We start from the raw sequence: 13895 nt of genomic DNA, 5'->3' as shown, positions 1-13895 counted from the left end.
ATAATTGCCTAATTTCAAGTCCTCTGCCAGAGACCCCCTTAAATTCTCAAACTGCATATGCCGTCACATTAACTAGGAAGTTTCAGGAGGCTTTTTGCTCTTTAGAAAAATGTTTGCTCTATAGTACTTGGTTTATGGAATCCTGTGGAGTGGTCAGAAAAATTCTAAAAGGCATATTGAATATTTGGACAATGGTGGTCCGTTTTCTAATACTGTGCTGAACTATGCAAACACTTAGTATGCATTTAGATGCCAGGTTAACATTTTATCTTTACATTATCCTTTCAGGCGATGCCATAGCAATATACTACGAGATTTGGCAGTGTTGGGTTACCTTAGCAAACTACAGCCTCCAGAACTTGAACAGCCACTTTCTTTGAACAGCTTGATACCCTATCAGGTGAGCAACGGACAGAAGTACTTACGAATATTTTTGTATTTTATTTGTATAAATTATAAGAATTTGGGGTAGAGGGGTGTTTTGTGTGGTGCCAAGTCAGTGCAGCAATTATCTTGCATTGAAATATGTGAAGTGCTAGTAAAACCATTATCTGTAAGTAGTGGTACTTGTGTTTCATCCCTCCACAAGCTAAGGTGTTGCATGAGGGATTGGGGGAGTGACAGTTGTTTTTTTGGGGAGTTATCTGACATTGCTGGTATGTTTGGGTAAGTCATGCTTGATTTGGTACAAAACGTCATGACGTGTGGCTTTTTTCAAATAGTTTGGCACAAATCTATATATTTTTGACAAAATTGTAGCAGGTGTACAGTTTCAATTGGAGCAGACAGGTGGAATTTTCCAAGTACAAAGATATGAGCAGCACATATCCGCTTATGGCACAGCAAATTACCATACATTGAAGAGCCTACCTTTGCATTTTGGGTATATCACCCCGACTCCCCCCTCAGTCATACCCTCACTCATGTCTGGCTCATGCAGATCACTCGCATTCGATTCAGAGTTAAAGAAAGCGTCACACAGCTTGCTGCACTTTGAGGTCTACATCCAGTTTTTAATCTTTTCACACAGCTTTGATATGGGCTTCTTCCGCTAGAGTCCACTCACGTATGTCCCTGTACCACACATCCACATCAGGGGTGCGCTTCCCCCTTCCACGTTATGGCAACCCTACACTTTGCCAACACTAAAAGTAGTTGCAAGAGTTTGTAAGCTATCTTCTGCTTTTTGGGGTTTCTTGATGTGTTCCAGTATGCAATGCAGTGGTGACAGCTCCACCCAGAAGCCCGGGGCCCTCTGCACAATCTCCACCACCTGAGTCCAGAATATATTCACCCCAGAGCACCCCCATGCTAAATGCAGGAAATCCACCAGTATCGCCAGACTGAGGGCCAGCATCCGGGCGGTCAGGGGCAATGTGGTGCAAATTCACTGGTGTCATGTATGTGCGTTGAAGGTAGTTGTAATGTATCAATTTGAAGCGTGCGTGGCAGGATACCGTATGTGTTAGCACACTGATTACTTTCCATGTATTTTCACCCAGGGGCCCTCAGGTCTGCATCCCATGTCCGTGCCTTGTGTGTGTGGGTGGCCCCTTGAGTCTACCCTCCTTGCTATGTATTGAGAAAGATGAGTCTGCGCCCAGAGTCTAAGTGAGCAATATCTCAAACGCTTTTAAATTGTCTGGGGGACGACTGTATATGTGGGTGAGGTTACTATGACCAGGTCCGAGTTCCAGCGTAATGAAGATAGTGGCGTTGTCCCAGCCCAAAATTCTCACAAGCCTGCTCATAAGAAATCTAATGTTTCACCTGGATATAGGTCTGCTTATAATTCACATCAGCCGCCATTTGTCTGACTACATAGGGCATGTCATCTGGGGGAACTGCGCCCTCCATCAATGCCGTCTTTAGCCTGTCCGACTTGACTCGCCCCTTCATTAGTGCCCTCTCCCAGTTGTCCCCATCATCCAACCACTGGGTCACATGTTGTAAGTGAGCCTCCTAGTAGTACAAGTCCAGCCTAGGGGCTCCTCATACTGTTGGGCTAGAGTGGCCAAAGCCACTACTGCAACGCCCGACCCAAAATAGTGACACCAGCACAGAGTTAAACTGCTAAAAAACAGCCCGGAGATAGGGCACAACGAAGTTTGAAGACTGTACAGGCAACACAGCAGAACCACCATCTGGGACACTGCCAGTCTGCCCAGCAATGAGAGCAGTGGCGGGTTTTAGAAGTCTACCGTTCGCAACAGTGCCTCGACCACCCTATTCACATTGAGCGCCACCTGCACACAACCCAAGACGAGGAAAGTAACTTTAAGGAGCAGCCAAGCGCACTAGGGGGAAGAGCAGGGATTTATGCTGATTGAGGCGCAACCCAGAATAACTGCCGAAGTCCTCTAGGAACTGCAGCAGCTTAGGTATCACCTGTGGGGTGAGGCAATATAGACGAGGGCGTAATCAACGTATAATGATATCGCGTGTGGCGTCCCACCTATCTGGATGCCCCACTGCTCAAGGTCCCTCCTCTCTCAAACTGCCAGCGGCTCAATAGAAAGCGCAATTGGCAGTGGCGATAGCTGGCAACCCTGGCGTTCCCAGTTCCAGCAACCACATCTCAGATTGATCTTGCCCATGCGGATCCGCTGCTCCCAGCGCGGTATATAGGTTGACCCAGCGGCAGAACTGTGGACCAAATCCCGCCATCCTCAGAACCTCCTGTAGGAACCCCAATCAACGGTATTGCAGGGTTTCTCAAGGTCTAGGGACACCAGCGCCAATTCCTCATCCCTGTGTATTATCTCATGCATGACCTGTATTAACCGCCTTATGTTCATGACCGTGTTAGGACCGGGTATAAACCCGCATTGGTCCTCCTGTATCAAGTGGGGCATATGCGGTGCCAAAAGTGTCGCTAGAACTTTGCACAATATTTTCATGTCCGAATTGATCATGGTAAGTGGGTGATAGGCAGCCGGGTCCAGGCTGTCTCTTCCCAGCTTTAAAATTGATCACTTCTCTCCCTTCTGCGTAGTTAGGGGAGAGAGAGTCCCTACTCATACCCCTCCTTGTACACAGGGCTTGTACCGTCGCAGCACAGTACATCTGATAGAATTCAGACGCTTCACAAGTTTTCTTAGAATATTTGAAACCAAGACTGATTCTTTGTTTTTGGGTACTGAGCCACATAAAAGGAGCAGGCATCAGCAGACTGCAGATCGCTGAATTCACAGTGCAAATGTTTAAACCCTAGACGGAAGTATAATACACTCAGCTTATCAGCTTATTACTTACTATTGTGGCTTGGTGACCTTTGCGTCCATGAGTAACCTATGTAATGTAAATTGACTTTGGAACGTTTTGGTTGTCCGATTCAAATTCCAATGTATAATCCTGACTACTTTTTACTAGATATGATACCTTACAGGTATTCTAATATAGTATTTGTCTAGCACTTACTATCCATGTATGGGATGCCAAGTGCTTATCCACACATGTAGCACCCTACACCATATGGGTGTGTAATTAAAGGTGTCTTTTTGCTTTCAGCCTACATGGGAAAGTGTTTCCATGTCATGCGGGATGACCAAGTGCGATTGATTTATAGTACGCCACGCTTAGCAGTGTTATGGACCAGGAAATGTGAGACAGTCGCAGTTTTATCGTTTGTATTATACTGACAAATGTGACTAGGTCTGCAGGTCCATTTGTGATAATCGTAGCTTTTTATGTTCTCAATCAGATTTCCCTTGCTGGTAGTTGCAGGTCATCCACCCTTATTTTATGATTCTAGATGAGTTAACAGGTGTAGTTTATATGCTTACCATTATGAGGCATCTAGGTCCACATTTAGGTACATTGGATTCAGCAATTTGTACACAGACTTTTAGCGAACCAAACTTTATTTTGCAAACTGACCTATGTACTGATAGGCAGATTCACAAAATACTGAATCGCAGTTGGACCTCTCTCACGAATATTAATAAGTTAAGTTACAATTTGCGCCCACTACGATTCGCTAATATCATTGGAATGGTGGCCTGACTGCTTTTAAATAAACCAATCTTTAAAACTATTTCTGACCCATCCGGTGGGAGGATGCATGACACCTCTGCCCAGAATGTGCATTGTTTTTGGTCCCAGACAGGGACTTTCTACCCAGGGGTCCAGGAACATGTCTGGTGGTGGCTGGTCAGGGCCGGCTTTAACACTGGTGGCGCCCTGTGCAACTATGTATGTTGGTGCCCCCCTCCCCGACCATCTCTGCCAAGGATTCCATCGCTACCATCTTTCAGTGCCTCTGAAGTCTCCATAACCACTGTCTCAACGGTTCAATTAATTTTATAGCGCCACGCATACCAGTGTTGGAGCATTTTACATCAAACTCACATTGTGCATAGACAATCATGTGTGTGTAAATAAGTGTATAGGAAATGTTACATCAGACAGGACTACATGGTGTAGTATAGGAGTAACATGTCATCATGGTAGGCGATATAGCTTAAGTGTCCTTATTCTGGAAAAGCACAAATTCAGAATTTAAAATGTAACACCATTGTTAGGGGTTCTCTTTAATAACAATTGTTTTCTACACAAATGAACCCTTTTGGCAAGATTAGGATAATGAAAGTCTGGGCAAAATACATATAGCTCTTGCATATACCTTGCAGTTTACATGCAGCTCTTTGACAGTTAATAACTCTAAAGTTTTATATTAGGATTTTGACTTACAAACGACAAGTAACAAAAGAAGCTCTATTGGAGAAGCAGTATACCACTGACCTATTTACATTATATGCACTGTATCTTCATGGTACACGTTCTTAGCAGCAGACATTTTAACCCTCGGCGCTGCCTTTGGATGAGTCAAAACTTCCACTAGACAAACCTCAGTCTTTTTCCAGGAAGACGATAAATCACCGGAGTGATCTTGACATTTTAATTGATTCCTGAAAATTTGCTAAAGGCTAGGAACGTGGCAGCAGGTGCTTTTTAAGTGATCATATACTTTTAAAAAATGAAGCACCAACTCAGTCAGCACCGATTGCACAGCGCTGTAGATCCGGCCTTGTGGCTGGCTACCTACAGCCGATCAGAGACCGCTCCAAGGTTGGCAAGTTTTCAGGGGGCACCACTGAGGTGCCCTCTGGGTAAACGGTACAATAAATCCCACACTGTCATCAGTATGGATTTATTGAAAGGAGTAGTTTGGTTACAAACACTTGTGTGTTCAGTGAAGCCATCATGGTGCTTTGGAACTCGAGTGGTCGAGTTCCCAGCCCATGTACTCTCTATGGCTTCAATGGTGCTTATAATATTAGGAAATGGACCCCAATATTGTAGTCCTATCTGTTCATGCAGATATGCCCTCACCTGTGATACAGTGCACCCTGCAGTAGGGCTGTGAGGCCTGCTACAGGGGTGACTTATCTATGCCTTCAGGCAGTGCTAATTAGCATGGCACCCAGGCAGGGTGCCATGTCGACATTGTCGTTTTCTCCTTCACAGGGGCATGCAAGCTGCAAAGGCAGTGGCATGGTCCCAGTGAGTGGGGTACCAAAGGTCCTGCTTCAGCTCACAGGCCCTAGGTAGTCAGAGTGCTATTTACTAGGGACTTACAGAGGGCAGAAGTGCCAATTTTGGGGTTTTTTAGGGAATGAGCACTGGTACAGGGGACCTGGTTGTAGGGACCCTGTACTCCACATCAAAACCAGGCAATAAATGGGTCACTTTCTCACAGCCAGCCTCTGTGTGAGCAATCCATAATCCTGTTGCTCAGATTCTCTTGGTTCCAGAAAACCCAGAATTTTTATTCTCTCATCCATCATTCGAGGGTCTGGGTTGTGGACTCCTGTTTCTGCAGAACTTAATGTAGTTTTTTCCCATCCACACCCCTCAATAGAGTCCCACAGACTTTTGTTGTTTTCATTGGGGAGCATGGGTATTCGTCCAACCAACACATTGGCATCGTACACTCTTGCTCTTTGGGAGGTGGCACAGATGGTGGTTCTCCTTTTGCCAGACCACACAAGATGACACTTTCAGGCGGTAGTTCAGGATGGTTTGGGGCTGCTAAATGGTCCATTTGGTGGCCAGGTCTATGGTTTCTTCTGTGGCCCATGCTTGGTTGTGCTGCTTGGGTTTTTCTGGCACTATTTAGACAAATGCGTTGGATTCAGCACCAATTTTGTGAAGAGGCATGCTTATCCTTGGATGACCTTGCTTGAAAGCTTACCACTGTCTTAACCTGGGGAGTAGAATCTTCTATGTATATGCCCCATAGCTGCCGGGGAAGGTTCAGAAGCTTTACTGGGCTACAGCACTGCAGGTGTTGCTAGGATTCCAAATCGGCTTGCCAGCTGTATATGTTTGTTTGCGGGGGGGGGGGGGGCGAGGGGGAAGGGTTGGGGCATGGTGCTTTCGTGGGATACCAAGACCAATATCAGCAGTTTTCTTTCTTCTTCCTCCTACCCCCCCTCCTCCAGCTCCTTGGCTTCACTTACATTTGAATGCCTTCTCATTGAAAGTATGTGCCTGGCTACTCAACTGTGATTCTTCCATGCTAAAACCTTTGCTGGTCAGGTAGGGCAAGATGGCCGACTGACCTCGCGTAGTGCCGCTGCTGCCCTTCTCCGTTACCCCATTGGAATGAAGAGATTCATGGACTTACTACTTGTCATGCCATGCGGCTGCTGAATTTCGGGATCCCGCTGCGTGACAGATTGATCGCCGCAGCTCTGCATTGCTTGCTCCGGAGCACTCGCTGTTACTCTGACGGGTCGTGGGAGCTCTCTCATCGCTCGCGCCGGGTCATGGCTCCAAGACCCGACAAAGTAGACAAGGCAGCTAAAGGGGGGGCCGAAGGACTCTGCTAAGGCCAGCTGGGGGGAGGGGGGGCAGCGCCCCCAATGCTAAAACGATGATGAATGCCGGTGTGTCCTCGGGACGACGCGGTGGCCAGGTAAGAAGAGTGGATGGCGGCTCTAAGGATGCTGGCGCTACCGGAGGGGCTCGATCCCGGACTATATCGACTGGTGCACTGAGGCAACCTACAGTCACCGAGGCATTTTCACTGCCCAGCGCCCCACTTGTCTGTTAAAAATATAAAAGAAACCCCTAACAATCCGATGTTAGCAGGAGCTGCAGAGACCGCCTTGCCTGCTGTGTCAGCCCAGCCAAACTTGACTACAGGGCTGGAAGTATCACCCGGACCGGAACAGCAGCAGGAATCCAGCTCGACTCAGCAAAATGAAAACTTGCAGGTAGATCTTGGCCCTTGTATGGAGGATAGCCGTTTATCTGTAATCATAATAACTACAACCCCTGTACTCGAAAGCAATGATGGTGGCTTAACGGATCTGGCGGAATCATATGCGATCCAAGTGGGGATCCAAGAGATGAGCAGAGCAGTGCCGCCAGGAATATGCCATAATAATAGCAAGAATAATATTGACACTGCTGCCATCCAAGGAGGGTTTGTCTGTATAAAGGACGATGCTAACAATGCCACAGACAGCGACTCTAGCAAAATGCCCCGACTCCTGGTTACGACGACACTTGGCTCCCCCGAAGGGGATACATTTTACACACTGAACGACGATTCTGATCCGGATTCGCTAGTTTCCAACAAATCCAGTATCTCCAGTAGTACGGACTCTGGGGAATCACTTACAATACAGAAAGCCCACGTTAATAAATCGGCCTCACTAAGGCGATGAACCAGAACCAAAATAAGCCCTATTAAAAATACTCTAACCACAGTGAGAAATTTGGAATGGGACTACTCTGCCACAAGCATGGTGTATGATAATGTGGGGTCTGTAGCAGAGGATGGCTCAGCTGCACCCCCGGATTCTGCTGCCCCCACTTCTCTGGATTTAATATACTCCACTCTAAAACAAATACAGGGTGAGGCCAGAATTGAAAGTAGCCGGGCGTTACAAGCAAAAAAAACTACAGGCTTCAATACGCAAGGCAAATAAATTATGCACCGAAATGGCCGAAAGGGTTACGTAAGTGGAGGATAGGACAGTGGCTTTGGAGGAAGCAGTTGATAAACTACAAGAGTCTAAGGGGCAGCAGGAAAAACGGGTAATGGATATGTGCTGGAAGCTTGACGATTTTGAAAACCGCCAAAGAAGAAACAACGTTCGACTACTGGGAATCTCGGAAAACGCGGAAGGGGGGGGAACATAATGTCCTTTGTTACTTCCCTGCTAAAAGGTGCACTTCCGGAACTTGCCCAGTGGAACTGGGAGATGGAGGTGCAGCGGGCTCACCGCTTTCTAATCGCGTGGAAACAAAACTATCCAGCCGGGAAGAAGAGCGCCCCAGAGCAATCCTGATTTATATTGGAAATTTCCTGCTCCGCCAAGCCATAATAGATATGGTCAGACCAGATGCTAAGAGGACTTTTGATGGGCACAATTTTTTCGCCCGCCCAGATTTTTGCCATGCTACTGTGGAGCGCCGATGGAGACTTCGCCAAATGATAACCGCTTTTCAGGACCAGGGCTGTGAAGCATATTTGCTTTTTCCCCACTCGGCTTAAGGTTATTGATAATGGGCGGGTATATGTTTTTTTCAGAAGTCAAGGCCCAAGATTTTTTGACAGATCTGAAGCTGGCGAAAGGGAGGAGTGCTGACACGTGATATTTCTCTATTTTTTATTAATTGGAATGAATTGTTAATTACTGTGCAAAATAAAATGAAAAAGAAAAAAGAAAGTATGCGCCTGATGACAAGAAGATTCCTTTCTCTGGTTCACGGTCTATACGGGGCACTTGCTTGATTTCGCTTATTTGACTCTGTTCCCCTGGAACCCATTTGTTACATTTTCTTCCTTCGTGCTTCAAGTTGCCAGGTGGGGCTGCGGCTGTGAGGGTTTCGTTAGTGGTGCCCATTTTAGGAAGGATCTCCCTTAGTTCCTGATGCAGAATCTTGACCTGTTGTTGGGTTGTGATGTTGAATATATGCTGAATTCTTGGGTCCTGCTTACTATTGGATGTGATTTAAGGTCTGATTTAAGGTTAAATTATAATACCGCTATCTGGTGTAGTCTCAGCAGTTCTTGCGCTCTTGTAGTTGCTGTTGAAAGTTTCATTTTGTGGTTCAGGGGTACAAACGTTCCGGGCCCTCCATTTCTACTGTGGCAGATGACCAGCTTGAGTCGCCATTTTTTCACATCCATGTTTTTTTTTTTTTTGTTTGTTTTTTTGGCGGTGTTTAGGTCCTAATATTAGCTTTATCTTAAGCCAGCACAGAGTACTTCTTGTCTGTGAAGTTGTGTTGTAAAGTGTATTATTTTTTCCACTCTGGGTATTGCACTTTGACATTTTCTGGTTTGTGGAAGAAAGGATCATAAGCAGGATGTCATAGCTCTGGGTTCAAATATCTTCTTCCTTAACCATATGGAGTAGATGCTGCCTATTCGAAGCGGTAGGCTTTTATATTGGCTGGTGCCAATGTTACCTCTCCTGCGGTCAGAATACGCAGCCATGTGATTTACTTGGTCTTGCTATCCTGTTGATTACCAGACTCCAAAGGAAGCATGTCTGAGATGTCATTGGGCTTCCTCTGGTGCTGATCTTACTTTTTCAGCAGCAGTGTTGATTGTTGTGCCTTAATATATGTAAATCAAGAATGGAAGGAGCGGAACAGTAATGGCTATCCAACAATTAAATATTGTAGTCCCAAAAGAAGCAATCCAGAAAGTCACTTCCAGTTAACTTTTATTTTTCAAGAATTTTCATATAACATGCTCCCAACAAGTTATGTCCATTTGTACAGTCTTATACAGCCAATCGGCTGATTTATACAATCTTGTACAGCCAACGCGTGTCGTCCCCCGTGGGACATCATCAGGGCTTTAGAAATGAAAGAAAAACATAATATCACTTACCTGTACATTGTGAACTTCTACAAGGAAAATAATACTCAAAATAACACCATTTCATTCGGAATCCTGCCTATTTAACAATCTAAAAAATGAAAGGATTACCTCTGGTTAATTACATCGCCATTGCATTAACATAGCCCATGGAATCATATATTTCGCATATTTTGTCATGGTTCAAATACTATGAGTATTGCCAGAAAAATCCTGAAACGTCTATTTACCATTTATATTCGCCGTTCTGATAATCATTATTATTCAATGCTTTCAATTAAAAATATAAATCAATAACTTTTAATGCCAATTACACTAGTATTGTTCACTGCCTGAACCAAAGATAGAACCTCTAAACCTGTGTCTTAATCGTCAACAGTATGAAATAATATATAACATACCTCCTAGATATTAATGCATCAAATGTAGATGCCAAACGTTGGAAGATACTAATGTTCGTTTTATATACGTTCTCTCCAATATTAAATCGCATCTTCTTCCAAAAAATAGTTTTCTACATGAAAAAAATAATGTCTGATTAATCTACAATCCATGTTACAAGTCCTAGTGTCATAAATATTAGCGTTCATCATGATAAAAATGCCTCCTTAAACGCTAATCCTCACCTAGATCAAGGTCTGTTCCCCTCTCCTCTAGAATAGCTTCCAAACTGAATCCTCCGTAATGAAAAACTTTCTGTGGCAATCTAAAAACATGGTAAAGGAGGATATCCTTATTAGCCCTACATAAACTTACTAAGTAAGCCTTTTCTATATTAATAAAGCGATGTGCTGTCCAGAAGAACATACCTTGCTTATTTTACGCCAATTCATTCTTCAAGTTCACGTAACATCCACAGCCGGTACGATAACTCTGCTGTGATGCATATTTCCCGCCACTGCGCTTTTAAAAGTTTGATGCACCAATCACAATTTTAGAAAGGTAGCCCTCCGATATGCAAGAAGCTGCTTCCCCTCTGGTTTGTGCGGTGTTAACCTATCGTATTGCAATACTGTCCGTGCCCTCCTTACGTAAAAACGAAGTATTTCTGCCAAGTCAACCTATCCGAGGCGCCGTAGGTTTCGCGGGAGCCTCCGTGTCTCCAGAAACACTACATAATCCAATTAGAGCTCCACCGGCTGCCTTGGATAGAAGCAACCAATAGCGAGCCAACGTGTCTCAGTTGCATGTTTCCACTGCGGTCCACAATGCCACATTTTTTTTTTTTTTTTGTTTTTTTTATATTTATTTTTAGAGAGTATATCAATAGAAAAATCATTTACAGTTCATAAACCCTAAAATAAATTTAGCATATAACATGAGCAATTTCATACGTATTAACACAATAGATCAAAACAGGATGAGGAGAAGAAGAAAAAAAAAAGGATCATGAGACCAAATCCTAAGGAGCATTAAATAAAACATAGGTGATAATTCATCCATTTCTACAGATCTTAAGCCTTAAAAGTGAAACCTACGTCGTAATTCGCCCTTTCTCATTAGAAAACATTCTGTTTTATAATCCAGTTATTGATTGGGGCCCAGATTGCCTTACCCCGCTTTTTTGCTTTATGGCCTTTGCACTTATATAGGGTTTCTTCCAGATGGTAGATTGCCAACAATCGACCCAGCCAAGCCTGAAATTGAGGGGTATCTGCATCGTTCCAATATGTGGCAATAAGGAGTCGAATTACCGCTATTGAGACAAAGACGAACTTGTCCTTGCACCGGTCACATTGTGCCTTTTCATCACATCCTAACAACATTAGGGTTGGGGTTATATTAACAGTTGTGTTGATTGCGGATGACAGAAATTCCCCTATTTGCTTAATCAATGGACCCAGTTTCTCACATCCATAGAACATATGCACTATATCTGCTAGTCCTTGATCACATCGTGGGAATTTATCGTCCTCTTTTTTTCCCCCACCGATGTGATTTCGCAGGGGTGAAATAGAGGTCGTATACTGTATAATAATGCTGAGCTTTCAAATTAGCTGCTAGAAACGTCCCTTTGGCTAAGGCTAGTGAGTTAAACACATCAACATCAGTATCTCCTATTTTAGTTGCCCATTTGGTTTCTACTGCCTCGAGGTCGTCTGGAAGAGTATCTATCAAGATCTTATAAAAGTTTTAGATTTTTACTAGTGGTGTGAGTATAGCTTCTATTGGCAAATTCCTGCCTAGAAAGATTCTTTCTTTATTAATCTGATTCAAGAAGCAGGTAATCTGTCTATATTTAAGGTATGTTCCGGCCGCGATGCCAAACCTTTGCTGCAACTCTAAGAACGACAGCTGTTCGTTAAAGTAGATATCTCCCAGCTTCAATATGCCTTTTTCTTCCCATTGCTTGGCCAGATTATCATACATAAATGCAGCAAAGAGGGGTGGGGGGATCGCCACATTGGCGTATGTCTGTTATAGTTTGATAGCCTCATAAGCTCTACCATTCTTTTCCATTTACGCCAGATTGCAATTATAATCTTGAATTTAGTTCTCTTGTAGTAGCTAGGCTCTAGTTGTCGTAGAAGTACTCCCTTGTGCGTTCCTTCCTATTGCCAGCTCATAGATCTAGGGGGGTGGGGTTTCCCTGTTTGTTGCCTGCCGGCTACTACCCACACCAGGCAAGATCGTTAGAGCCACTTGTTGTAAGAAAGTTGCGTAGTAATAGAATCTAAGATTTGGAACAGACCATCCACCTCGATCTTGTGGTAACGCCAGAAATTTAAGGGAGCGCCAAATTGTTTAGTATTTCCATACAAAATTACTAAAAATGCCATCTACCCTTTTTAAGAGTGAATTTTCAATTGCTAATGATATCGATCTAAACATGTAGAGGACCTTAGGAAGCATAACCGTCTTGAGTACGTTACATCTACCTATAAGAGTTAAGTGTAATCTATCTAGGTTACGCAAATCTGTGCTAATCTGATCTATCATAGGGGTTATATTCCAGATTGTTTCTATTTTACCACTAATTTTAATACCTAGATAGGTTACCTCATTGAGCCTTCGAGAGTAATTACACAGGGTATTGGGGTTACATAGGATCTGGGTTTTCCCTGTGTTTAATAGCTAGCCAGACATGCGACCATATTCTTAAGCTAGCTTCTGAATTCGGCTGATTGCATTTACCGGGTCAGTAGTGACTACTGCTAAATCATCGGCGTAGGCCATAATCTTTGTTTCTGATCCATTCCTCATAACTGGTGTAATTGCTTGATCTTGTAATATTTGTTCTATAAAAATGTCGATATAGAGGACAAATAAAATTGGGCAACAGGGACAGCCTTGCCTAGTCACTCTTGCGACATCTATCGTTTTTTTTTTTTTTATAATCCTGCCCCATAATATTTAACCTGGCGTAAGGCCTATGGTACATTGCTTTAATTGCTGTCATGAAGCCAGACCCAAATCCTCTCTGCACCATGGTTGTCCATAAATATTGCCATGAAACGCGATCAAATGCCTTCTCGGCATCCAGGAGGATCATAGCCATCCCTTCACTCGCGGTCTTAGTTATGTCGAGCAAAGAGATAGCACGTCTGATATGGTCTGTGGTGCTTCTGGTTGGTATGAAGCCGTGCTGCCATGGTGAAACAAGGACGGCTATGATCCCTCCCTAGTCGAGAGGCAAGAATTTTTTAATAGTTTGGCGTCGGCGTACATCAAGGATATGGGCCTGTATGATGCGGGGCTGTAAGCTGTTTTCCCCTTTTTCAAAAAAACCACTGTCTGCTCCCTGCCAGGACTCTGTGGATGTTCCACTATATTGTATTCCAAGAAACGGGTCTAGGAGTATCGGGGTTATTTCTTCTTGAATTGACTTGTATAACTCGAGTGGAATTCGGTCAGACCCTGCCGCTTTCCCTGAGGCCATTGATTTCAGAGCTACTAGAACCTCCTCCATCGTAATTTCTTTTTCCAGCACTTGTCGCTGTACTTCACTAAGCCTACGATGGTTTCCTAAAATTAGCTCAGTTTCATTACAGAGCATGGAGTCAAGGATGTCCTGTTGATATCATCTTGATAAAATTTTTCGAAA

At 44.1% G+C, this 13895-nt stretch overlaps 1 protein-coding gene across 2 annotated transcripts in view; it reads left to right on the top strand.

The window, feature by feature from the left end:
• Positions 1–13895, top strand: part of NOL9 (nucleolar protein 9) — a 261084-nt gene that overhangs the window by 88301 nt on the left and 158888 nt on the right. For both annotated transcript variants that reach the window (XM_085609003.1, XM_085609002.1), the window contains exon 9: positions 289–400. In XM_085609003.1, the coding sequence (XP_085465129.1) occupies positions 289–400 (112 nt within the window). The remainder of the gene's footprint in view (positions 1–288; positions 401–13895) is intronic.

Source organism: Triturus cristatus, chromosome 1_2, assembly GCF_964204655.1.
Source record: "Triturus cristatus chromosome 1_2, aTriCri1.1, whole genome shotgun sequence".
Taxonomy (NCBI): domain Eukaryota; kingdom Metazoa; phylum Chordata; class Amphibia; order Caudata; family Salamandridae; genus Triturus; species Triturus cristatus.
The sequence above is the reverse complement of the archived record's forward strand: the minus strand, read 5'-3'. Positions and strand labels throughout refer to the sequence as shown.